General features: G+C 34.5%; 4 protein-coding genes across 5 annotated transcripts; 1 reads left to right on the top strand and 3 right to left on the bottom strand.

Moving 5' to 3' along the window:
* Positions 1-2,465: 2,465 nt before the first annotated feature.
* Positions 2,466-4,383, bottom strand: LOC118057582 (uncharacterized). The gene is made up of 3 exons (XM_035070212.2): positions 3,905-4,383; positions 3,729-3,821; positions 2,466-3,624 (listed from the first exon to the last, which is right to left on the bottom strand). Exons 1-3 carry the CDS (start codon positions 3,950-3,952, stop codon positions 2,698-2,700), a joined length of 1,068 nt encoding a protein of 355 aa, XP_034926103.1. The 5' UTR covers positions 3,953-4,383; the 3' UTR covers positions 2,466-2,697.
* A 4,547-nt stretch (positions 4,384-8,930) lies between these two features.
* Positions 8,931-11,018, top strand: LOC118057499 (glucuronoxylan 4-O-methyltransferase 1). The gene is made up of 2 exons (XM_035070094.2): positions 8,931-10,523; positions 10,709-11,018. Exons 1-2 carry the CDS (start codon positions 9,602-9,604, stop codon positions 10,732-10,734), a joined length of 948 nt encoding a protein of 315 aa, XP_034925985.1. The 5' UTR covers positions 8,931-9,601; the 3' UTR covers positions 10,735-11,018.
* Positions 10,809-14,964, bottom strand: LOC118057500 (TITAN-like protein). Its single transcript, XM_073404988.1, is given in 11 exon segments — positions 10,809-11,442; positions 11,873-12,139; positions 12,141-12,185; positions 12,420-12,483; positions 12,486-12,665; positions 12,827-12,881; positions 13,721-13,791; positions 13,898-14,219; positions 14,355-14,390; positions 14,392-14,482; positions 14,600-14,964. Coding segments are annotated over 11 exon segments (1,419 nt in total). The 5' UTR covers positions 14,884-14,964; the 3' UTR covers positions 10,809-11,438.
* A 3,924-nt stretch (positions 14,965-18,888) lies between these two features.
* LOC118057584 (uncharacterized) lies at positions 18,889-19,794 on the bottom strand. Of its 2 annotated transcripts, XM_073404801.1 has the most exons (2): positions 19,605-19,794; positions 18,889-19,460 (listed from the first exon to the last, which is right to left on the bottom strand). In XM_073404801.1, the coding sequence occupies exons 1-2, from the start codon at positions 19,700-19,702 to the stop codon at positions 19,175-19,177; spliced, it is 384 nt and encodes a 127-aa protein (XP_073260902.1). In that variant the 5' UTR covers positions 19,703-19,794; the 3' UTR covers positions 18,889-19,174. The 2 variants fall into 2 exon arrangements, with proteins under 2 accessions (XP_073260902.1, XP_034926105.1); XM_035070214.2 differs by having other exon boundaries at positions 18,889-19,793.
* Positions 19,795-25,446: the final 5,652 nt, after the last annotated feature.

Genomic DNA, 25,446 nt, shown 5'->3' with positions numbered 1-25,446 from the left:
CAACTGCAATGTTAGAAATAGGGAAAAAGTCCCAGGGGTGGAGCGCTGGGGTGGTGGGTCTGCACTGGCTGATTTATCGGACAATTGGTACCAGGAAAGGCAGGAGTGGCCGTGATGACACAAGAACTGTTTCTGAGTGTCCTGTTGCGTAGCAGTCCAGATATGTCTGCACTCATTTCTGAGCTTGGGAGTGGGGTTAGTTCTTTAGCAGCATTTGATGATGCTATTGGCAAGACAGGTCAGTTTGATTCTCAAGAAGGTATTTCTTTGGGCTATTGTTTGATGATTAATTGGGTTTTCCAAATGGATACGGAGTTTGATGATCTTATGTGGTTTCAGAGGGCTCAAATGAATACAGAAGATAGCCAAAGTGACCCTCAGTCCTAAAAATTTCTTTGGTTGACGCTATTTTTCATGGAGGGTTGCAGGAAAGAAACAATTGTGATCGAAAGTTCAAGATAGAAGTCAAATTAGCGATGCGAATGGTTCTGCACTCTGCACTACTCATAATGTTGGATAGAGAGACTGAGATGGTGATTGAGCTGACAGATATGAGTTTTTTATGCAGATTGAATGGTAATATCTATGACATTCCCAGTTGAAGAAGTTGATTGCCAGAAGGCTCATTTTTCAGCTAGGATTGAAAGGAGAGAACCTGAAGGAAGGATGGCAGAGTTACTCTTTTAACAAAATACTTGACATAAATTCAATCCTGGAAGGGAAAGGTGAAGGTCACTTGCAAGATCATGTGTGTGAAATGCTCGTATTTGCATCTGAATAGGCCATGATAATTCATAACGCTCAAAGAGGAACAATTTTATAAATCATATTTCCTGAAAACAGGATTTTCAAGAGTCCATGATGGAAATTGAAGAAGGGCATTCCAGCACCAAATACACTGACAATGAAAGTTCATGATAGCTGAGGCAGCCCTGCGTGACAAGATTGGTATGAATGCAGTCTCTCTCTGTTTGCATTTGATTTCTTAGAGTTTATTTTTAGGAGAAAAATAACGAGACATTTGTTTTGTTGCAAGATTATGAATTTTAGAAAACGTGATCAACAATTTAGGGGGAGAGGGGGAGTGAGGTAAGGGAGCATCATGTATGAATTTCAAATTCTTAATTGTTAGTTTATTACCATTTGTATCTGTCCTCTTGTAAGAATATCCACCAAACATCCTGGGGCTTAAAAATTACTAGGAGAGAGTTTGACTGCGAAAAGGACACGGCAAGAAGAATCTCACAGGTTGGGAGATTGATTCTGACATTTCATCCAGTCATTGATTAGGTGTTAGATTTATGATCAACATTTTGATTTCTTGATGCAATTAGTAACCACGAGTTATGACATCAATAGGTTGCATCTATATTAATTAATGATCTAGAGTTGAAATGGCCTATATTTAAGTAAAAAATAGTTAAGATTCAAATTACGTATGTCGATAACTGCAGAAAAGGATGTACAAGCAAGGGCTGGTAGAAATAGTTATGAACCAATTATGCAACCAGCTACTAATGCAAAGGTAAACAAATAATGAAAATAGAGATTGAGCTTCGCGAGTAGGGAATTTCATCAAAAGACTTTTTACTGCATAAATTTTATTTGGACTGAGGTTTTAAGGCATGGAGAGAAGAGTTGAACGAGCAGAAAGTGAAGTATCCATTAACTCTTAACACCTCTGGAGAAGAAATTCTTCTGCAGTATGCAATTCAGGTTCTTGAATTACATAGTGTTACTACAGTTATAAGTACAGGGGCAGCATAAAATTTGTGCTGCTCAGTTTTACGTGTAAGAGACCATGCCAGTGGTTGACAACAGGGGGGATTGGGAGCTATGGGGGCTTCTATTGCAAATTCTGATGTTATTGCTATGGATATGGATGGTGATGAAGTCTTCCAATGAGTGTTCAGGAGTTTGTGACTTCGTTTATAATATCCCTGTCAAGATAATGATTTTGAACGATCAATATTTGGGCATGGTGGCACAATGAGAGGATCTGTTTTATAAGGCTCACAGGGCGCACCCATCTTTAGGTGATCCATTGAAGGAGTCCGAGATTTTGTCTGATATGTGGAAATTTGCAGAAGCATGTGGAATTCCTGCTTCCCATGTAACAAGAAAGGATGATGTTAGAGCAGCAATTCAGGACCTTGCTTGTTGGATGTGATGGTGCCTCATCAAGAGCCTGTGTTCCCCATGATGCCTAGTGGTGGGGTTTTTGATGATATATTAACTGAGGCTGACATGGAATGACAGAGTATTGATCTTTCATCCTTCTCCCAGCGAAATATATTTTGATGAAACACACTGGCATATAAATGGAAGAAAATAGTATTCATCTTCTAATAGCTTGTTTGGAATTGAATTGAGTTTTATTAGTAGAATCTGCTCAATGAAAATCACATATTTGGAATAAGTTTGAATCATGTGAACGGAATTAAATTGAGTTGTGCTCTCTGAAATAAATCAATGAAAAATCGAGTTTCTTTATTTTCCATAATACACCTATCTGTTTCTATTGGATGCCTAGGATTATTCATACACTGAAAGATTATTCAATGATGACAGGTTATAATTAACCAAATCAGGCTACTAATTTCAGATACCAGGGCGGAGACATGTGTTGATGTTCCTTAATTAACCAGTCTAAACATGTCCAATATTCACAACGAACACCTCTTCTTAATCTTTGAGCTAAGATGAAGCTGTTGTAGTATCAAAAGATTTCTTCCTAACAAGAAGGCATGTGATTGTAGAAGGATTAGCAGGGGTATTGTCAGGACTGCACAGCACAAAGTCAGGCCTGTGAAGTGAAAGATTCAACCTATCCTTCCCGGCGACCAGGGCGGTTGCATCCAGCAGAACATGCCATGAGTTCCGATGGGCTTCGGATACCCAATGCATCGAATAGCGAGTTCCATTTACATCAGCTGGGTATGAGAATAACCCCTTAGGACTGTGCTTACACTTCCTTCTAAAATACTGGCTAAGCTGTGATCCCTTGATTCTCAAATTCAACCAGTTCTCTGGTGTCAGGATCACTTTTGATTCCTTGTAACTGGCGAATTCCTTGATGTAATCCATTTCTTCCCCGATAGCAGTCATGTAGAAGTTCCCTCGGAAGAAAGGGTAGCTCTCTCCTACTAACATCATTGCATCTTTGTAGTTTTGAGTGAACAGGACAAGATACTCATCATCAGGCAATCCACAGTGCCTCAGAACCTTGTGCTGAGCTTGGATTTCAGGTATCGATACAAAGCTCCCTGGAAATGAGGATTTCTCTGTAAGAATATCAATTAGTCTAGATGGCTCTAACTGGGTTCTATCCAAGTCAGGGTGATTGCTTCCAAAGGATGGTGTGGAGACCTCTCTAAGACCAGTCCTAGGTGACTTGTTCTTGTCGTCGGGTGAAGGCTCTGAGATCTCTTCGTTGATACAAAGAGTAGAGAGATCTACCTTCTCTCCGATAAAGCCAGCATATTGGGGGTACTTCGCCAAGACATACTGCTCAACATATTGCATTTCTGTTGTTGTTATTGGACCTGACCATCTGAGGTCAAGACCACGGATTGTCGATATTGCTTCTGCCAAGATATGTGCAGGAACTACAGAATGTGCTTTCTGATTTCATCCCAGATTTAATCAAAAAAACCAAAACTAGTTAGATGGCCATGTATTAAGAACTTATAAAAACATGTTTGAGATGGTTTAGAGATTGAAAATACCTTCACAATCATACTGCTTGGCCTGCTATTTTCGACTTCATGTTTTGTTAAAGATGCAAAAAGAGATTTTTTAGGCTGACCTTCCATCATGCCCTGGTTTTTTTCAATATCCAAATCAGAATTCCCTAAGACTTTTGTATGATCAAACAACTTGGCACAGAGTAAAAGTTACTTACCTTCGATCCTGCACTGTAAAGAACCTCTCCTTCAGTGTTCCTACCCATAACAGTACCACTTATCTAAACCAGTTTCTATCTTAAACATGGGAAGGATTTCTTTCAGGACCAGTCACCAAAACCTGAATATCTGAGAAAAACAAGGGATAAAATTGAGAGACAAATGGAAGTATATGTATAGAAGTCTTTAAAAAACGCCCCGACTAAAACTTATTGCTGCAAAGGCTGTTAAAGTATGTGTCAGTATGGAAAAATTACGAAACAAAGGTAAAACCATGGAAAGAAAGGACTAAGGGAGACTGAGAAACAGAAACCAAAGTGGTCTAAACCTCTGAGAGGAAAAAAAGGATCTGTGTAGGAGTATTGAAGAAACCAAAGTGATCACTATAGGAATAGGAGGAGCAAGTAGGGGATTTGGTGTAAGAAATTAGAGGTAGGTGTGAAGAGAAGACAAAGCCAAACTGACTAAAACATTTCTTGTTGCAAACTTGGATCTTAATGTAATAAATTAAAGAATTTTTTTTATAAAAAAAAAAAAAGAGCAATGAAGGGCATGCTGACAATGACAACAGCAATGTTCTAAAACTGGAAACCATCATCAACAACTGTTCCCTGTTCCCAATTGGTATTTTAATAATGGTTGTAATTGCATGATCTTATGCAAGATTAATACATGTCATGTGATCAATAGTTAGTATAAGCACTTCGAATAAACCTTGATTATACCATTAATTTCGCTCAACTTCCTCGCCTCTATCAATCCAACTCAAGGATAAACAAGCAGAAGGGAAAAAAAATGAATTCTCGGATGATGATAGAGTGGCAAAGAACTGCAAAAATTAATATATTCAACTGGGATGAAACATCAGCCTCTAAATTCTTTAATCTTTAGTGGAAAGCGACCATTTAGGAACAATTAGTTAACAAGAAAGAATGACCGAGTACAAGTCCTTTGGTGTGAATCCAAACCCTAAACGTAGAAACTTATCTTGAAATCAAGCCTGTTGCAATTTGCAAGCCATTTAAAGGACAGTAACTGAATTCTATAAAAGTTTCTGATGACCTTCATTAGAACTTGGTACTGTTTTTTAATGGCAGGAAACTACCCTGTGGGTGTGGAAAAAGATCATAAATCAGTATTAAACACATAAACCAGCAATATGGGCATATCCAATTATCGATATCAGCCAAGTTAGTGTTGTCAGATGAACAATTGCTCTGGAAAATTGTAGGGTTTTGGAGACCCTTGGAGCTGAAGAAACCAACAAAAAGTATATATTCAATGTGTTTAGAAAATGCCGCCCTTAGATGCCTGAAAGGAGTAGTTCCATAGAGACAAGGTCCTAAGAAAAGAGAAACTTAAAATAATTTGCAAATGGACCTTAAGATAATATATACAGATGCATTTCCTCTAATTACGTGATTATATATGAAATTAGTGGAAAATGCTGTGCTTCCAGGCTAGCTTGCGATGTGCTGCCGTAGACGCAGTCACGCAGCCCCACCATTCCAGGGGAGCCAACTACCACTTGTATTTTCTGTATTTGTTAAAGGTTTTGGTGATGTTACTGCCAATAATTCTCGATAGTCTTCGGTTTTACATCTATTTATTTTTTGCTTTGTTTTTTGAGTAAGTATTTTGAATTATGAATTGTTTAATTGGTTTCAAGAAATATTTAAAAGATAATAAAATGCTTGGTGAATTTTATAATATGCATGTTGTAAGATTTGGCACAGGTTTAATGTAGGTGAGGTGTTATCGCTCCTACGTTGTTGTCGTACCGGGATTGGATAGCGAAAAAATAAAATAAAATAATTGTTTCAATCTCAAGGTGGAAAAGAAAAACAATGGTTAGACAATCAGGAGGAGAGAGAGTTGTTTAAGTTTTGCAGTACTTGTCAGGCTGAGCTTCGAGGAAAGTGGTATTCTGATTACTTTAATATCCGGGAAGAGTTGTTTACTGATTCTTTTCCATTAATGTGGAGTATGAAATGGAGTAATGAGATTATTGTAATATTTATATTTCTTCAACAAATTTCATGTTTGTTTTTCAGAAACTAGTTTCCGGAAACTATTTTCTAAAATTTTCTGTGTTTGTTTGTTATTAGAAAAATTAATCAACGAAAAACACTTTTCGGTCAACGAAAAACACTTTCTAGTCAACGAAAAATACTTTCCGGTCAACGGAAAACACTTTCCAGTCAAAGAAAAATTTGACTTGGTTTTCAGGAAAGTGTTTTCCCTTTAGCTGTGTTTGTTTTCCGGAAAGTGGTTTCCGGAAAATCGCTTTCTAAACTTTCTTGTGTTTGTTTGCCAGTAGGAAAGTTGGTAATGGAAAACACTTTCCAGTAAAAGGAAAATTTGGCTTGATTTTCAGGAAAGTGTTTTCCTGAAAAATTTGGGGGGAAAACACTTTCTGGAAGTTGTGAAAAATTTAGAAATGTCATTATTTGCTGATTATATTAAATTTAATCCTCAAACTTTTGATTAGTATATATATTTTGTTTTGAATATTTATTTTTCAATTTCATCTTTTAAAATTTTATTTTTATATTAACTTTGGTCCTTATTTTTATAATTGCTATTTGTTTTTTCCTTATCATATTTTTATTAAAAAAAACTTATCTATCAAATTTGGTCCTCATTCTTTTGATTGTTACTTATTTTATTTGAAATAATTTATGAAATGTTGATTATTATTATTTTAATTTCTTCATCTTTCATTTTTAAAAAAAAAAATTAGATTTGATCTCTATTATTTTGATTATTATTTATTTTATTTGAGATAATTTATGAAATTATATTATTTTTTTTCAATTTCATTCTCATTCAACTTTTTAATTTGTAAGATTTGTTCCTCATTATTTTAATAAGCTATGTATGAATATAGGATATAATAAAAAAAAATCATCATTATAAATACTTTTTAGATTTTATTTTTTTATTGTAAGTGATTAAATATTTTATATATATATTAGATAAACTTGAAAAAAAATTAATTTATTAATAAATTATTTTCCAATTCATTTTCCATAACACAACCAAACACTGGAAAGTGTTTTCCAATTCATTTTTCATAACACTGCCAAACATCAAAAAATACTTTTCCGGAATTCACTTTCCAAAAGGAAACCACTTTCCTGCAAACAAACGGAGCCTAAACAAATACTTGAAGCAAATAATATAAAAGATTGAAACTCTAAGCATAGAGATCAAGATGTAATTATAAAGTCGAACTGATTCACCTAATCGATTCTGAACATACTCCAAACTAATTGAACCTAACAAACTTGATTAACCCTTATTATTGGGTCATCCGGTCAACCAAAATGACCTATCATTCAATCTCCACCACAAACCAATTATTAGTTGGCCAATTTAAACCAACGGGTCAACCGATCAAAATCCTGACTTGCATATCTTTAAATTTACATATGCCAAAAATAATTGATCTTATCTTTAGGACAACAGTTTCAATTACCTAATCAGTTTATTTTAAACCAACTAACACCCTAAAACATCAATTAAATCTTTTAAATTATCTAATCCACCCTAAACACTTATTTAAATCCATTAACTATCAAATTCCTAATTAAAACAGTAGAAAAGGTAATCACAATGCTTGCTTCTTTAACCCCTTTTAAAACCCAAAAGCTAAAGTTTAGATAGAGCTGAGTCTTTGATATATTTAGGAGAAATGTTACTGCAGGGGAGGGAGAAGAGAAGAAGGAAAAACAAATTCTCTGACAAAAATATTTTTTCCTATGATGTCATATATTTATTTTCATCATTTTCTTTTAATTTTTAAATTTATTTTTCCAGTACATTATACCATAAAAATATAAAAATATAAAAAATATTAATTCTAGTTCAAAATATTTTTAAAAAGCACTCAAAAAAAAAAAATCCCCCCGGTACACCCTGATACTATAATCAATCTGGATATTCGTTTGTCCTTAAATAAAAAAATAAGTGCTCAACTACGTACCATCAATTCAATTATTTTTCTTTTCGAAATATCTTTTTGACTATATATTAATTTTAAAATAAAAAGCTAGAGATAGGTGGCCCTTTTCTAAAAGAATAATGGAGTTCTTAAAAAAATAAAATAATCAAGAGACTAATTTATAGTTTCTGAAACTAGAGGGCCGAAGATATTATAATTAAGTATTCTAGATGGATATTTTCTATGTATAAAGATAATACCATAAAAGTGTTATTTCCCAGTGTTATTACTTGAAAAATTCATTTTTAAATATGAAAGCATTAGAGCATGCATTCATTTAAATTACTTAAATAATAATATAAGCGTTTTCTTGTAATTGTACAATATAAGTTTTCTATTATCTCCTCTTTATTGTAACCATTAAAAGTTTTTTTATTTTATTTTTTTTAGTTTCTTTAACTATGGATTTTGAGTTTTTTCCTCCTTTCCTTTTTTTTTTTTCCAAAAAGATTTGTGATTCACGGTATTTGGATTTGATGATCTTGTAATTATAGTTTTATCTATCATGCTTATTTATTTTCTTCAAAGATTTATTATTTTTTAAAATATTTTTCAAAACTGAATTATGGAGTTAGGAAGGTTGGTATAGTATTTCAAACAAAATTTGTAAAAAAAATAATTTTTTTTGTTTTTATTATTTTTAAATTATTTAAATTGTTAATATCATTTTAAATAAAAAAAACTTTAAAAATTAAATATTACTACACTCTCAGAAACCTCATCGCATGTGTAATACGATTTGTGTCACCGAGTGGTCCGAGTCTTTTTCCTAGATCAAAATCAACTTGAAATTAATCAGACGCATAGTAGTAGATGATCTATCGCTTAGACAAGCAGGGCCATCAAATTACAGTGGCACAGATGCTTCTATACACCTAAATTTACTGTCCTAGGGCAACGTTGGGCTAGGATATCACTTCAGTCTCTCTTTTTGTACCACCCTTAAAAGGGACCATGTGTCTGCAACTAGATGGTGTCGTCTCTTCAAAAAACATTGAAGAATGGCAACCTTTTGGCTGCTTTCTGGACCAAAAATGGATGGCTCTCCATAAAACAGGGTTCTGGTCTGTGGCTAACCAGTAAGGATCATAAGGGACTTCGTCCCTGCAAAAATAAAACCCTACCCTTTTCTCCTTGTTGTAAGCCCTACGCCAGCAGAGTCAATTAGGGGCAATGACTCGGTTATGGATCAGTTAGCAACCAAAGCACTGAGTTGACTGGTTGGGATATTGCATACAAAAAGCCAACATCCCATGTCCACCGCCCTTCACATCAAGAACCAGCAACCTGGTATATATAAAATGATTGGTGCATACCATGAAGTCAAAATTGATTGAAAGCAGCCCTCCAACAAACCAGCAAGTACACCTTAGCCTCCTTCAACTTCACTCGAATAAAGCACCAAACGAGCCCAGGTGGAGATGATTGACAAAGATATACACCAGGCTATACACTTGGGCAACTTTGATTAGCGAATTGCAACGCTTAACCACAGCAATTAGGTGGAGATAATATAAAACTTGAAACAGAAGCAAAATATCATTTTCTTCTGCCACACTCAAGAGAAATTAAGGAGTATTCAATAGCATACTTGATAAACGAAGAAAAGGCCACCAGCAGTTCAATGCCTTGCTAAGAGGAGATGTGATTATAGCAGGGATTCTGTGGAAAGGGTTAGGCGAGGGAAAAAATGCCCCCGGAAGTACCGCATTACCGTTCTCTTGCTACTCCTCTTGTGAAGTCTTCACCTCCGAGCTCACCTGAATCGCAATTCAATATACCCGTTGGCCGCAAATATTTCAAAGGAAATAAGAGTATGGTAATTCCTGGAAGAAAACTTATACCTTCTGTTGTCTTCATCTTGGCATGCATCTCCATCCTCCGACTTCTTAGAATTGCTATCACCACCTCACCTTCCGCCCCTTTGCCTCCTACTCTACAACACACATGTTCTACTCCTTCTCCGGCCTGTGAAAAGGCTCCATCTCATACACCTAGCAACCAAACAGCACAACAGAAAATCGCTGCCGATGAACCTAGTCTCACAAAAAAGGAATTTAAACTTCTATCTGATCTCATTAAACGCAAAGCCCCCTGCAACCTCCTTGTTTTTGGAGCAGAGCCCCAGTACCTGAGATTGTCCTCCATCAACTCAGGTGGCACCACAATCTTTCTAGAGGATGATCCTGACAAAATAAGTGCTGCTAGAGCAAAATCCAACACCACTCAAATCTACAAGATTGACCACCAGACACCTGCAAAGAAGGCTTACAAGCTGCTTGAGCATGCAAGGAAAAGTCCAGCTTGTGCACCGAACCCAGAAATGCTTCAGAATTCGTCTTGCAAACTTGCATTGAAAAACCTGCCACGTGAAGTATATGAGCTTGAATGGAATGTGGTGGTGGTGGATGGACCAAGTGGGCACTCGCCAGAGGCACCAGGCAGAATGGGAGCAATCTACACAGCTAGTATGATAGCAAGAGCTGGGAACACAACAGATGTACTGGTACATGATGTTGATCGGACAATTGAGAAGTGGTTTTCCTGGGAGTTTCTGTGTGATGAGAACTTGGTTGCTTCAAAGGGGAAACTATGGAGTTTTAGGATCTCAGGTAAATCAAATTCTTCAGGATTTTGCTCAGACCACATGGTTGCTATAGAGTGATGGCTTTGGTTGCTATACAGTTCACGATCATTCTTTCCATGCACATCTTGAAGATTGTTTCAGATGCCATGACATGTTTTTATCCATGTACAAGTCAAGAGCATGCCAATCACGGTCACTGTCTTCTCGCAGAGGCAGATTCAAAGTACGGAGAGTGAATACAAGCAGCTTTACATCCAACACACTTAAAAAGCATTTCCGGTCATCCATAGGCAGTTCCATTAATGTAAAGTTGATTCAAGTTCAAGGTAGAAGCCCCAGGAATCGTATACCGCCACTGTTTTTGCCAAATGAAACCAGCGTTGTAGAAAATTTGTGGTTTGCTCGTGACCCATTGTCCCACAGCTGTTTCTATATGATTAAAGAAAGGGCTCTCTTGTTAGCAGATGATGTAATCTTTTAACCGTGTTCTTAAAAAAAATCATTTCCATGTTTTTGGTTCCATAGCTTATTATTCTAATACTCGAACACAAAGTAGTGGTGGCAAGGTTGCCCGCACTAGACAGACCACAATAATTAGACTAAAGCTTTTGGTGAACGGTAAAATCTGACATTACAGAAAAAGAATCTGATCTTTAACGTGAGATCTGCGAAATGTAATTTCAGGTATACGAAAAGGGCATCTAACAGTGTAATGATTACAAGACGGACCCAACAAGTGATCTGCCATTTCTGGGCTCAAGTTTTTAATGATCCCTTGCTGCCTTCGACAAAATATATACATTCAGATCTAAAATCTGAAATGTAAGAGGGGGGTGGCAGAAGAATATACAAGTAACCTCCCGTGATGTTTGTCACCAGAAGCATTGTTAGCTCGTGTCATGTCATGACCACCACAGCAGCCATCATTCAAATGCACCCCTCATCTGTGTTGGGGACAAGATAAAAATTCATTAGGTCAAGTAAACTAGTTTTGCATAAGCCCATCATCACATAAAGTTCCACAAATCAATGAAATCCATGCCAGACTTGAATACAATGTCATCAGCCTAAGAAGCAAAGAGTTTTTTACACAGCATATCACCTAAAACTAGCCAAGAATTCTACCTGCAAAGGTGAACTACGCTCTGATAATTTGACCACCTGCAAATGCTTAGTTCCAACTTTCTTTTAGCACATTATGCTGAAGTAGACTGGATACAGCAATTCATAATAGAATGCATCTAAGAACTCACAAGTACTTTAGTCAAATTTATATGTGATGAGGCGTCACTATCTACTAACACGGACAATCAAGTAAGAAGAAAACAATGTACTATAATGATGTTTAAAACATAAAATGTATATTTCAATCACCTCCGCAAAACGAGCCAAGCCTGAAAATGGAAAAGATGGGACATAATAAGAACTGCAGAATACACAAGGACTTGGAGCTTCCAGATTACCATTTGTTTGCTGATATAAGGCTGTATCCTAACTGGCATCTCAGTATGACTCTCCACATTGGGTAATTTTTGTTTCTCATTCTCAAATTCTTTTCTAGATTCCTTTTGGCTGCCATGCTGCCAAACTCTGCCAAAATTGGGGAGCCAGTTATCATCACAATCGCTCTTGACAACCTGCCATCTCCATCTTTCTCCTTTCTGCCCAAGCAATTCCTGATATAAAACTATTCTATTAGGTGAGGACCCATGAATAGTTTTATACTACTCTCTAACACTCACCTCGAGTTAAAGCCCCCATGCTACCCTGTACCTAATTTTTTTTTATTAATTAGAATGAGTGTAATAAAATTTGAACTCGTAACTGTTTGGTCATCAAAACTCTGATATCATGTCAAAGAACCAATTCAACCCAATAGCTTAAGTTATTAGATAAGGTCCCAAAAATAGTTTTATATTACTCTCTAATAGCCCCTACCCTTTTTTGGTTCAGTTTGTGTGATTTCCCAGACTTATTTGCAACCAAAAAGATCTAGAAGAAATTGTTGTTACTTGAATGTTTAGCTGATTTTCTTCAGTTGCTTCAAACCAAGGAGGAGCTCCTGTATGCACATTTCCTCCAGCCATTTGTGGAGTTAAGGCAGGTACTAGAGTGACTCCAGCCAATTGTAGAGCCATAGCAGGAACTTGAGGCATATTGTGTGAACCTAACAGGACAATTACAAGATGAAGATTGACATCGCATGGAACACAATGGTAACAGGACCCATCCACCAAGCTACTCAAATTATGCATGTACTGCCCAGATGACTAGCTTTAAATTAGAATAAGATAGTAACAGAAATGAGATGTTGAAAAAAATCATTACCCCATAAAGTGCTCACTCCAAGTACAGATCTTTCACCCTGATAAACCTGGCACAGCTATAGCAAACAAATATAAGTTTACACATATTTTAACTCCAAAACAAGTATACTAAGAAAAGAAAGCCTTGCTGACAGCCTTTGACATCAATGAGCATCAAGCAAAAAACAAAGCTTGACAGCAATTAGAAGTCAAAGGGTACTTACTACATGCGTGCAATTAAAGAAGGAAGAAGGAGATGATACACAAAACAGTATGGCAACTTGCACGTCCTAACACTAAATGAATAACTCCTGCAAAATGTTTTAGAAATCATCATCCCGGTGGAGAGTGTCAAAATACATGAAGTACAGGACATCTATAGATTTATGCACTTGACATATCCATCTTACCCTCATTGGAATGATCAGAAAATAGTATTCACAAGTGGAGGGGAAAAAATCCACTTAATATAGCTTTGTAATTATCAAAGCCACCCCTAAACAATGGAAAGGGATGGAAAACCACAACTAGTTTCATAATCAGTCACTTTTCACAAAATGACCAGAACAGTCACCTAGCCAAAGATGTCTGACAAAATGCTGCACGCCCTTATGATACAACCTTGAGAGATGCTTAGACTATTGAGTAAAAATAATAAATGCAGCACTTAAAGATAAATATCAACACAGCAACACATAAATTCAAAAGCACTGCCAGCCAGGTACCATATAGTCTACAAAATAATCATGAGAAACCCAACTGCTATTAAACAGTTAAACTAATGAGTTGCATAATATAAAAATCACTACAAAAGATTAGCCATGGTAAAAAAGTTACAAAAGAAGAAAATAATCTCCAAGTTTTGGAGAAAATGAAATGAGCTTCATAGAGAAAGAGTGAAAAGGACCAAACTCACCTGTCCATTACCGAGATTGGGTGCACGGTTAAAACTGTTATAAGGGCAAGAATGTTGGCTATTCCAGTTAGCTGCAAATTTCAAACACAGGACAAACAACAGAACTAGTATCAGTATATCTCCATTCAGAACTACTTCATTGGAGGAATGGTTATCAAATAAGCAGGTTACTCTTACCGGTTAAATCATTAGGATTGCATAAACATGTACCAGAATGTGCATGCACAGGCAAAGTAGAGACCACACAATACATGGATGGTCCAACATTCGCAACTGCAGAAAATCCTGAACTGGATATCTGATACTCAATTGTATAATACTGTAAAGGCATGACACCATTTGAAATATTCAAATTAACATTACCCAAACTATTATTTTCAAAGTTGTTTATATGTTCATGGTTGAGGATATCTTTTGCAGGTCCAACTTGCATCCCTCTTGATCCATCGCTACCCAACGCTGTCCCTTCATTCCTCAATGCTTCACACTACTTGTCCCACTACAATTACCGAAACACGAAACCTAAATTAGTCTCGAGTATAACACATCTTTCAAATCAACACTATCATATTCATTTATAGAAATCCAATAGAATAACAGTAATCTACCATTGAACAACGACTCAGCACATCACCTTAGCTACATCAGCTTTTAAAACCCGAAAAGTATCCCACCCAGCCCATTCCACCACCGTATTTCCACATAAAGTGCTTCAATTTCTTCAAATGTTCCTCACTCGCCAAGTGACTTATCGCATCAGCGCTATTTTTTTTTAGAAAATAAAAAAACACATTAATGACTTGCCCTGCCAAGTAAATAATAATCACTAGATAATTAAAATAAATACTGACAGTCATAATTTATTATTTTTTTGTTTACCATGCGAAGGAGCTGCCGATCTCGTGGATATCGAAATCTCAGAAGACGCACCAGATGCGGTTGCGAGAGGAGAGTCCAGGGCGGAGAATGGTAGGGCTTTTGAGAAAGAATCGGACGTCGACGATTTTGGTTTGGAAACGAGAGAGGAAATTAGAGAGTGAAATTTTGTGGTTTGGATAGTACTTATGGTTTTGGCCTTCATCGTTATTCAGATTGCATACTTCGCAAAACTCCATTTCATTCTTTTTATTCTTCTTGTTGTTAATTTTCATCTTCTGGTTCATGGTGATGACTGATGATTTTAGTTACTAGCTTTGTAACTCAAAATTTGAAATTTCACATTTTCTGGAAAGTAGATGCTGATAACACACAATGACACGTCGTTTCTTACGTAATGGATTGTTTTGATTTTATGTCTATGAAACGCAGCGTTTCTCTACTAAACTGGTTCCCGCCAATTCTCTAATTTAGAGAACGCATTTCATGAAGCGTGTTCCGTTTGTTAAGTTGCGTTTTTTAAAAATTATTTTTATTAAAAATATATTAAAATAATCTTTTTATTTTTTAAATTTTATTTTTAATATTAACTCATCAAAATTTAAAAATATAAATAAATTGAATTTTAATCGTTCTCACAGTTTACGTCGCTCTCCGAAACAGTGCTTAAAACTTTTCATGGTAGTGGTAATGTGCAATGACAAAGCAGCCGTGTTAAATATCGGTTCTTCAGCTCTTTTATTCGCGTTGAAATCCATCTTGACTGGAACTATTTTTTCTTCTTTATGGCAGAATGGAGCGACTTTATTAAGAGCTTAAACATCTAAAGATTCTTTCAAAAACCCACTTGCAGTCTTTTTCATGGCGTTCATTGGACTACGCTAAGCAAGTTTCCAAAGAAGAAGATCAAATGAAAAGCCATCGCAGCTGTTTTAATCCAATATTAATGCATTCAATCCAGCAGATAAACATGTTCGAGTCAGCTGCAGAGATCAAATGCAGGATTAAGCTGCTAGCACAGCAATTGGAAGCTGGTATCAGTAGACGTAAGATCAGACTAGATAAGACAGATAATTTGAACTTATGATCTACAGGAAAAAGGGTTTCACCTCTGAATTAAAGAACATTAACTGGATATGTTTATGTTATATGGGTTGGACATCATAGTATAGCTTGACTAATTCTTATTTTCTGATGTGAACTGCAAATGGAAACTTTTGTACAATGTCCACTCTTGTCCATATCCTTCCTTTTAGCTTTTCATCATTGAAAAAGATAAAAAGTTTCACCACCCCGGCTGTTAGCTCAGTATAGCAATGCAATGGTGTGACTCTTAAGAGCTTTGAGCCCCACCATGAGCTAAGCTTTCCTGACTTTTCAAGGTATGTGCTCTTTTTTTCTTGGTTGGTTTAGATTTGACCAAAACCATGAAACATTTCATATTCTGCTCTTATTGTTGCCTTGAAAGAGATCGCGAATGGTCTGGTTGTATGTGGAGAATTAACCATCACTAGTGCCATGTAGTACTAGCAAAAGTTTTTACTTGATGAATTCTCACAAGACAGAAAATAAACTCCACCAGTTTTTGTTTCCTCTTACTTCTAATAGTTCTTCCTCGCTTCCTGCCAAATTTTAAATGTTAATGATTGGTGCTGTCCTTTAGATGATCCAGACCAGTAGATTATTTACTGCTAATAGCAGTAATGCGCTGTTCAAGCTGTGGATTGCTGGGTGCAAAATTATGACAAGTCATGAGACTGATGGGGGCTTCATGTCAGATTCAAGAAGAGGTAATTTCAGAGGACATGGTGCTGGAGACACTCAAGGACGGTCATGCTTTCTGATTGGTAAGGGATAATTAAGGGTCACTCGTCTGCAGAATTCACTGTAGTGCTGGGGGTACGATTCGACCCGACAGATCTACATCGGTTTGAAGTAGAAATACAGTATCGTTTCACCATAACATGTGGACAATCTGAAAAGACAAATGTTAAGGTTTTGTCATAATGACTAGTTTGATTGATCGCCCTGGGTATGTCCTACAACTTTTATCTTGCTCGTCAACTTTATCATGGAATCGATAGCTCTTGCATATCTCTGATTGTATCCAAATAAAAGATAAAAGACAAGGAACCCATAATGCAAGTGGTCATATGTCGGAGGAGTATGGATCCTTGATTAGTATGATCATTATCTAGTAAATCCGAAACTCAATTAGGATACAGTGAATGAACAATTTTTTTGTTAGTTTCCAGCCCGAAAATGTTTACTTCTATCATTGGAATCCTACTTTATGGCAGAGCACCACTTATAAAACACAAGTTCAGTCTCCTACTGGACAAGGACGGTCAACGTTGAGATACTGGGCATTCTCAGATTCTTATCCTTTCCAGCAGTAGATTTAAAAGAAAGAAAATGAAGGGAATTCTTTAGCTAGCTGGTTCCCATGCAAATATTACAGATTCTTAATTATACCCGAAGCAGAGGAGGAAGGGGCTGTAAATTATCAAATCTGAAGAGAAAATGAAGAAGTGCAATAAAGAAGAGTGTGAGCTCTGTATCTTGTTGAAACTTTAAGCATTAAAAAGCTTGAGGATGGACTGATTGTCTTTTTGAAGGTATATTAGAAGTGGTTAGCCCTAAAAGCGTTAAAGCGAGACCACAAATGTTTAGAAAGTGAAAAGGGGAAGTATGCTTTTGATCTTTAATTAGGTTGAACCCTTCACAAGATTCTGCAACTTAAGGCCAATAAATTAATTGATGATGTTTACCTTTTCCTTCTTTTTTTTTCCTCCCCATGCTTTCCTTGCTGTTGAGCAGATGTAATTTTTAGCAGGACCAAAGTTTTGAAACTTCAAGATCCTCTGACCCCACTGGATTATGTTTTGACCTCAGCAAAGAATCAATTCAGTGTATTATTGAACCCAGCCATGACAGGTTAACTGTATTTGAGAAATATGTTTGGAGGTTGCTGACAAATTAAGCTAGTTTTCGTTCTCACGACATCTTGAAAGGCGTGGCAGTGGCACTGTTCATTGCTCTGACTGATGCTTTCAATTGAAATGTGTCGTCCTGTCCAAAAAAATGTTTCTTTTGTGTTGGATCCCAGACATAGATAGTGGGTGTTTGGTTTCCGATCAGCAAAAGCTAAGAAGTTGAATACAAGTGGATGCAGCTAGCTATGCACCTCCTGTCTTGATCTTGATGATATTACTTGCTTTTTGTTCTGATTCATTTGCCTTTCTATCAAAATCAAGGTTCTTAGTGTGCCATCAGTTTTGACTCATTTAGCCCACATTATGTGTTAGAGCTTCACTAGAATCCACATCCACTACAAATCTTCTACTTGCAAGCACAGCTCTGGTGTTTGGTGGCTGCTGCTCAGAACTTGCAGATAATAAATTATTGTATTCTTTCTGCCTCACCAATCCCTCCTTCCTTGCGATGATATTATTGAGTTGAACTTGTTCTTCATAGGTTTAATATTTTGGCTGTGAGGTCCCAACTCATTTCAACTCACTAAAAACTGACAAGGAGCTTCGAAAAACTGCTTCTCTCCGAGCTTGTTGCTTAAAATTTTAGGGCAAGCTGCCTAATCCAACTCCATAAACTTAATCCTTTGGTTACTATTGGTTCCCGTACTTGATTTATCATCAGCAGAATATATAATATATATGGATTAGCTGGTTCAGGAGTCTATTTCTTAATTGTTAGAGGACATGGAAGCCTATACAGCATCCCTTACCATGCACCTCGAAATTCCGCTGAGTAATTATGGTTTAACAAACTGGAAAATCCAGTGATTTTATTGACCAGGGAAAGGGGTTGATTTCGTGATCACAGATTAAAGTTTCTAGTCTTGCTTCAGCAATTTCATCCTGGTGCATGTATATATCAATCTGGGAGATGATTGTTTGTGATCGAAGGAAGCAAGAAAGAAGAAAAGGGCTGAGAAGGCAAATATCATGGAGACTCTAATCACCAATCTGTTACAAATTATAAATCCAAGGTTCGTGCAGGTTCATTCTACAAATTGCACAGAGTCTTGAATTTCTTTGAAACTAAAGACAGAAATAATTTTCTGATGGAACATGGTTATGCTACAGAGTCTTCCTCTATAGCTTTGCTGAAATTGCAACTTGTTGTCTTGAGAATCAATCCTTGGTAAATGCTTCAAAAAATGGAAACGAGTGGCTAGAGACAGAATCTTTTTTTTTTTTATGAGTAACAAATTATTGATTTTTTTCTTCATAATTTCCATTTTGATTTTTGAAAAGCAGTGCAACGTCCCATCATTGAAGTAAATTTTGCAGCCAATAATTCATCAACATACACATCACAAATGATAAAATACAGAATGGGCATTATCATTGGAAACTTTTCAGTCTTGCCGCTTATGCTCTGTGCTTTTTTATCGATCTTATCCCTTCCATTGTTGAAAGAAGAAATAGTAGGAATCCAATACCCAAATATAATCCAGACTCCATAACTTTGTCTCTAGAAGAACTCCAACTTTTCTTCATCATGAAAGGTTAAAAAGTTCATCTCAATCTCATAAAGGCATGATATGATATCAATTCAAGGCTTGAACCTTTGCCTGCAAGACTGGCAGGTGATCTCCATGCACGTAGAATCTATCTGCCTTGTAGCTTTCTCTTTCATTCTCTCAGCCTTTTCCACTTCCTCTCTAGCTCTTTGCCACATATGTCTAGCCCTAGCAAACTCTGACTGCGCCAGCTCCATCTCCCTCCTTGTAAGGTCCCTTACTCTCTCTGCATAAGCCTTTTCAATTGCTGCCAATTTAATTTGCTCAGCAGCCTGCCATTTCAAGGCCTCAACGCAGCTCGTATCCGTCTTCACGTCGCTGAAATCACAAATGGGACCTGTTAAAGCACAGTTAGATGGTGCCTGGATTGGCCTGACACTTATCGATAGTTGCAAGTCCAGTGATGGCCCTCCAAACTGATTGTGATGGTGGTGGTGATCAGACACCACTGATGACTTGTACCTCAATGAAGAATCCAATAAAGAAGACGAGGAAGAAGAGGAAGCTATGGAAAGCTGTGAAGGGAGAAGCTGAAGCTCCTTTTGGTCTCCCTCTTCCATGTTGAAAATAAATAAATAAAAAACAGAGAGAAGAGAGGTTGAAGTTTAAGCCACGGTACGGTGATGGCAATGGGGAGGTTTGTGGGGTGGCAGAGACAGCTGCCCATATATACACGCATATATTTTGTTAAATTACCATTAAACCCATTGTTTTCTTGCAATGACTTAACTACCTTGAACACGTTGTATTTTTGTTATGACTAGATTACCGCCTTTCTTGTCCATTAACATAGGGTAAATGTAGGTTCATTGAAGGGTATATTGGTAATGATGAATGAAGATTGAAAATTCCGTTATATAAAGAGCCAAAAGTATGGGAAAGAAATAACGGATAACGTTATTTAGGTATGCGTAGCTTTTTGTTGATGCAGTGAAGTGTTTGTCTCTCTTTTTTTCACATCTTTTTACTTTTTTTTATTATTATTAAATTACTTATTTTATTGACTTTGTGATCTTTTATTTCTATTTATTTTATCTTTTTTGGGATATGAGGATATGGAGGGGTGTGGGTGTGTGAATAATTATATACGCACGTGCATTGAGTTTTTTTTTGTTGTTTTCACTACTTTATTAGAAAATATTTTTATTTTTTTATAAAATTTTAAAATTAGTTTCAGTTATATTTTAAAATTTTAAAATTAGTTTCACTACTTAATTTTTTTTATAAATTTTTTTATTTCTATAAATTTTTTGTGTGAATAGTTTCAGTTATTTGTAATACATAACTAATAATTAAATCACTTACAGCATATTTATTAGAAACACAATTGAATTCATATATTTTAATAAAAACTCATGTATATTTTTTTTTAAAAAAAAATACTATAATAGCAAATCAGAGATCAGCTCCTCTATTTTACAATTACAAAGATAAAGAATTAATATGAAAATAACTTTTTTTTAAAAAAAATCTTCTATTTATTTTTTTCAAGGACTTTTGAAGAAATAATAAGAAGGTAATAAGAATAAAAAAAAAAACAAAATGAATTAAATTCCATCTATCTCTTCCACCGCGTGTTAATTCAATCTATTTATTAATTAAGCACTGTAATTAAAATTAATTACAGAAAGATTTTATTAAATTTATGGGAAGAGATGGGTTTTTCATAAGTAGCTTTATGGTAGGCCTCAAGCTGTCGGGCCTGAGGACAAAAAGCTCTCCACTTTCTAACTCAGCAGCCCACGCTCCACGGTGGGGGTGGCACGTGGCAAGGGCAGAGAGATGAGACTGGCCATGATTGTGGGTACCGGCTGACTCTTCCACTTCACAACCATGTTTTCTGTGGGCAAATTGTGAAGGTAAAGCCCTCTCCTTTCTTATTCCTACAATATCTATCCTGTGGGTATCAATGAACATATCCTCGTTTTGATGCTCCTTGTCATGCCTTGGACACACCTTCCATTATTCCAAATTAGTGCTTCCACTTGATTTCTTTTTCCCTTTCAATGTCACTTTAAGATACGTTGTACATGTCGAGATTATATCCATCTCATCTTCCGTTTAATAAAATATATGATCATGTACAAACTATATATTTTGTATTTAAAAAAAAAAAAATTGATTCAAGTAGTTTTATAAATGAATACAAAGCTGAATCCAAGGATACAATTTTCGTACAGTATTGAAAAGAACTTTATTGATAAATATTCAACCTTCTGTATTGTCTTGAGAAAATCTACATGTCGAAATTAAAAGGTATTTACATGAATTATTTTGTCTAGAAAAGTTTAGGATAATTAAGGAGTCTCAAAATATAAAAATATAAGATGTTTAGAAATAAAATTAATGTATTAAATAATTAGTTAATTTTTTTGTTCGTGACTTAATTCAGGTGATAAAATTATGTTAACGGCTTGATGTTTAGAAATATAATTGATATATTGAATAACTGATGAATTGTTGATGGTATGAATGGGTAGAAGTTTTTGTGGTAAAGAGTATATTTGTCTTGCATCCTAATTTAAATGTGTCTTGGTTGAGTGCCATAAAATGAATTAGAAATGTGGGGAAAAAAGAGTTTTTGAAATTGATAGTTTTTTTATCAGTTTTCCACATACAATGTCAATTGATGAGCTTCAAAATCCAAAATGTTTATGAATAAGGTTGATGTATTGAATAATTAGTTAATCTCTTGGTTCAAGTAATTTGATCTATTGGCGACTTGATATGAAAAACCTATGTGGTTGGCAGTTGGTAACTCGTGGTGCTGGGTAAGCCAATGTGATTGGTAGCTGGTATTTACAAAAGGTCTTCTTTAATAGATATAAAAACTCACTAATACTTAAGTCAGTAACTTTATAGAGAGAAAAAATTAAAAGATATTTTAGAGAGATATATTCTGAAAATATATGTGTTGAAAGTGTTATGAATGAAGAGATTTTGAATCTTAAGTTTGAAGAACTTATAGTATATTTATAGCTCATGAATTTTGTCTTTTCATAGAGATGAGGGGCTGGAGAGCACATTTGTCCTTGTGATATTTTGAATTGTGTTATACATTAGATCAGTATAAAATATTAAGGTGCATGAGATCTAGAAAAAATTCTTAATAAAGAGCTAGACTCGGGCAAGTTGTTTGGGCCACATTAGAGATAAATATAAAATAGACCCGCACATGCTTTCTAGGACAAGCGTATGAAGTCAGGCTTCTCCTTTAAGGCAAGACCAAGAAGTTGGACCGGTTCGTTGAATGAGGTTTTTTGGAGTTTTTTAAACCCATAAAATTTAGATTTATCATTAACATAAGATAATAATCAGAATCCCATACATCAATCTTAAAAGGTTAAAGTTAGTATAGTGTTATGCTAATTAACTTAGCATATATGCACGCTAAATGTTTTGTTAAGGTTATTATCCAAAACTATAGGAATTTAAAGTCGTCCTAATTGCATTTTAAATCAAAGACATGACACCTAACTCAATTATTAAATATGAAAATCTCTCGAGAAAAAACTAGAAGATGCGAACCACTTCCCATCAAATAAAAAATAAAAAAGAAAGTAAGATGTGATTGATTTCAGTGTTGAACCCTAAAGTGAATTATAATGGCGATTTCCAACATAAAACCTGGATTTCCGGAATATGCAAAATTCTATTTAAAGGCTTTGCATATCCTTCTTCGTGGCGTTGTGCAGACATTTGGAAAAGGGATTGTCATTTCATATTTTATGTCATTAAACTTTATGTTGCAAGAAAATAATTTTGCAAAGCTCAGAAATTATTATATGAATTTGATATGATATCTAGAATCGTGGGCCAACGGCTAGGAACTATTATAAATAATTAGATTTGTCTATATTGTATAAATATTTAGTAAATCACATTTAATTAGAATATGAATCCTTTCACATTTTATAGAAATAAATCTTAATTTATAATTATAAAACAAAGTAATTATTAATGTATTCATCGTAAAATAATGTGTAAAAACTTAATTTATTGATTTGGTCCATAGTTTTAGATGATGAAATAAGTTCCATTTGATTACCTGGGAAGATAAATGATGGGTATTACGTGTATTAAAAGAAGCTAAATCCTCTTATAAAAACATACATATAATTATTTTTTTTTTTTTTTAATATTTAATTAACTAGTAATTAGACTTTATGATTTTTTTTAAATAGGATGCTTCAAATTTAATGACCCCGGTCATGATTTTCAAAAGTTAACGAGAATTTATAATTGAAAAAAACCTTTATAATTTTTTTTATATATATTTTACTGGGGTATTTCAATTTTATAATTTGGATTGTAGGTTTAGTGGTATATCCCGAGTTGGCTCGGTCCTAAATATTGAGGTTACAGTTTTAATACTAACTTGGATTAACTAAAACAAATGTTTTTTTATCATTTTTCTATTCTATTTTGCTCTTTTTTAATCAATGGGTTGTTAATTGATTAACATCATTTGTACCCTTTTTTAAAAAAAAATCTTTTTCTTAGGTTATTTGCTTTTTTTAAAAAAATTTGATCCATCTATATTATTTTTTATTTTTTTGTCTAGCTGAATTAAAACCAGCTTATTCGATTCAATCAAGTTCATGACCCTAGTTATATGTGTTTTTTCTTTTTTAAAACACATTTATGGCGGTTAAACATGGTTTTTTGCATAAAAAATAGTCTAGTTCCATGACAAAGCATGAACACCAGTTCAATTCATACCTATTTGATCATTAATAACTTAAAAATTAGATTCGAGGGTAAAAAAAATAATTACTTATTCTCTTAAATTTTTTACCAGCACTAAAAAATAAATAAAATTAATTTAATTTTGATTAATGCAACAAACTGGTTTAAAAAATACTCATGATTAAGTTGGATATTAATGGAAACAAAAAAGTTGAATGATGATAGATTCATTTTATCATCACATTATAAGATAATAGCTTTATTCGGTTTGCACATCTTCACAATATACAATAATAATAAATAAATAAAAAACAGTATTTTATGGTTTAATTTATTCTTATATCTTTATTTTTACCTGGATAAAACATCAGATGCATGTGCAAGGTTGATTCTCATGACTGCATAGGCTATCATGAACAAGCTGCATGCATTGATGAAAGTTGCTCTGTATTTTATCTCCCACGATAACCTTTCCAGCCAAGAAAAATAAAGATGTTTTAATTTATTTATTTTTTATTCCCAGACCCTTTGAATATTAAGTTCTCTTTACATCTAAAAAGTGCAAGTAATAATTTATTTTTCTTAGCCTTGCAAATTTATATTATTGGATTAAAAAAATAACGTGGAGATGGGATCTGAACCCTCACCCTTCAGCACCAAAATCCATAAATTGAGTGTTATATCTAATTTTAAGGGAGTGTTTGAGAGTGATTGTGCATGATTATTTTTTAAAATATTTTTTATTTAAAAATAAATTAAAATAATAATTTTTTTTATTTTAAAAAAATTATTTATGACATGAGCGTATTAAAATGATATAAAAAAACAAAAAAAAATATTAATTTAAAGAATAAAAAAATTTATATTTTTTTAAAAAATATTTTTAAAACAAAAAAATAAATAAAACCAATTAACTCGAGACTTATTCACTAAAATTATTTTAGATATTAACTCAATTTTTTGAACAATTTTAGTAAGTCAAGTAATGATTTAACCAGTAAAATCCAACCATGTCAGTACTAAGAACTTTATTGAAAAAAAAAATATTATTTTAATATATATATATATATATATATATATATATATATATATAATTACATCCTAAATGATTTAGTAAAAAAAACGATCTAGACCTTAAATTGGGCCGGTGCCGGACCGAATCTAACAAATATAGGGCTTGTGAGAAATTACGAGATATATACTTGAAGGTTATTATCTTATATATCTACATTTAGCTTCGATATAATTAATAACTTGCCTATAATAATAATCAACAATGCCAGTAGTTTGCAGTGGTGAGGTGGTGATAGAGGTCAGTGAGGACAATGATTCATTGATTCATATTCCATGGATCTGAGCTAGAAAGGTTCCTTTAAAGCTGCCTAACCAGGTTTTTTTTTTGTTTTATTTATTTATTATTATTATTATTATGATAACCCTGTGCTACGTGCATGTCTTGCCAGATTTATTTTATAATAAGGAGACGTAAGATAGTACTGCCGGTGTTTTTTTTTTCTTGGCCATTCATGCATGAATGTTGTGCCTGGACGGATGCATGTTCCTGGATTTTGTAAGAAATATCAACCTTGAACTTTTTTTTAATATTATATAATAA

This window comes from Populus alba, chromosome 15, assembly GCF_005239225.2.
Source record: "Populus alba chromosome 15, ASM523922v2, whole genome shotgun sequence".
Taxonomy (NCBI): Eukaryota; Viridiplantae; Streptophyta; class Magnoliopsida; order Malpighiales; family Salicaceae; genus Populus; species Populus alba.
The sequence above is the reverse complement of the archived record's forward strand: the minus strand, read 5'-3'. Positions and strand labels throughout refer to the sequence as shown.

Bases quoted from the DNA above. Each gene is read 5' to 3' on its own strand.
- LOC118057499 (XM_035070094.2), top strand. From the start codon at position 9,602: ATGCCCCCGGAAGTACCGCATTACCGTTCTCTTGCTACTCCTCTTGTG. The intron at 10,524-10,708 runs GTAAATCAAATT...GTCTTCTCGCAG, and splicing joins ATGGAGTTTTAGGATCTCAG to AGGCAGATTCAAAGTACGGA.
- LOC118057584 (XM_035070214.2), bottom strand. From the start codon at position 19,702: ATGGAAGAGGGAGACCAAAAGGAGCTTCAGCTTCTCCCTTCACAGCTT.
- LOC118057582 (XM_035070212.2), bottom strand. From the start codon at position 3,952: ATGGGTAGGAACACTGAAGGAGAGGTTCTTTACAGTGCAGGATCGAAG. The intron at 3,822-3,904 runs GTAAGTAACTTT...GAAAAAAACCAG, and splicing joins TTTACAGTGCAGGATCGAAG to GGCATGATGGAAGGTCAGCC. The intron at 3,625-3,728 runs GTATTTTCAATC...GGATGAAATCAG, and splicing joins CAAGCAGTATGATTGTGAAG to AAAGCACATTCTGTAGTTCC.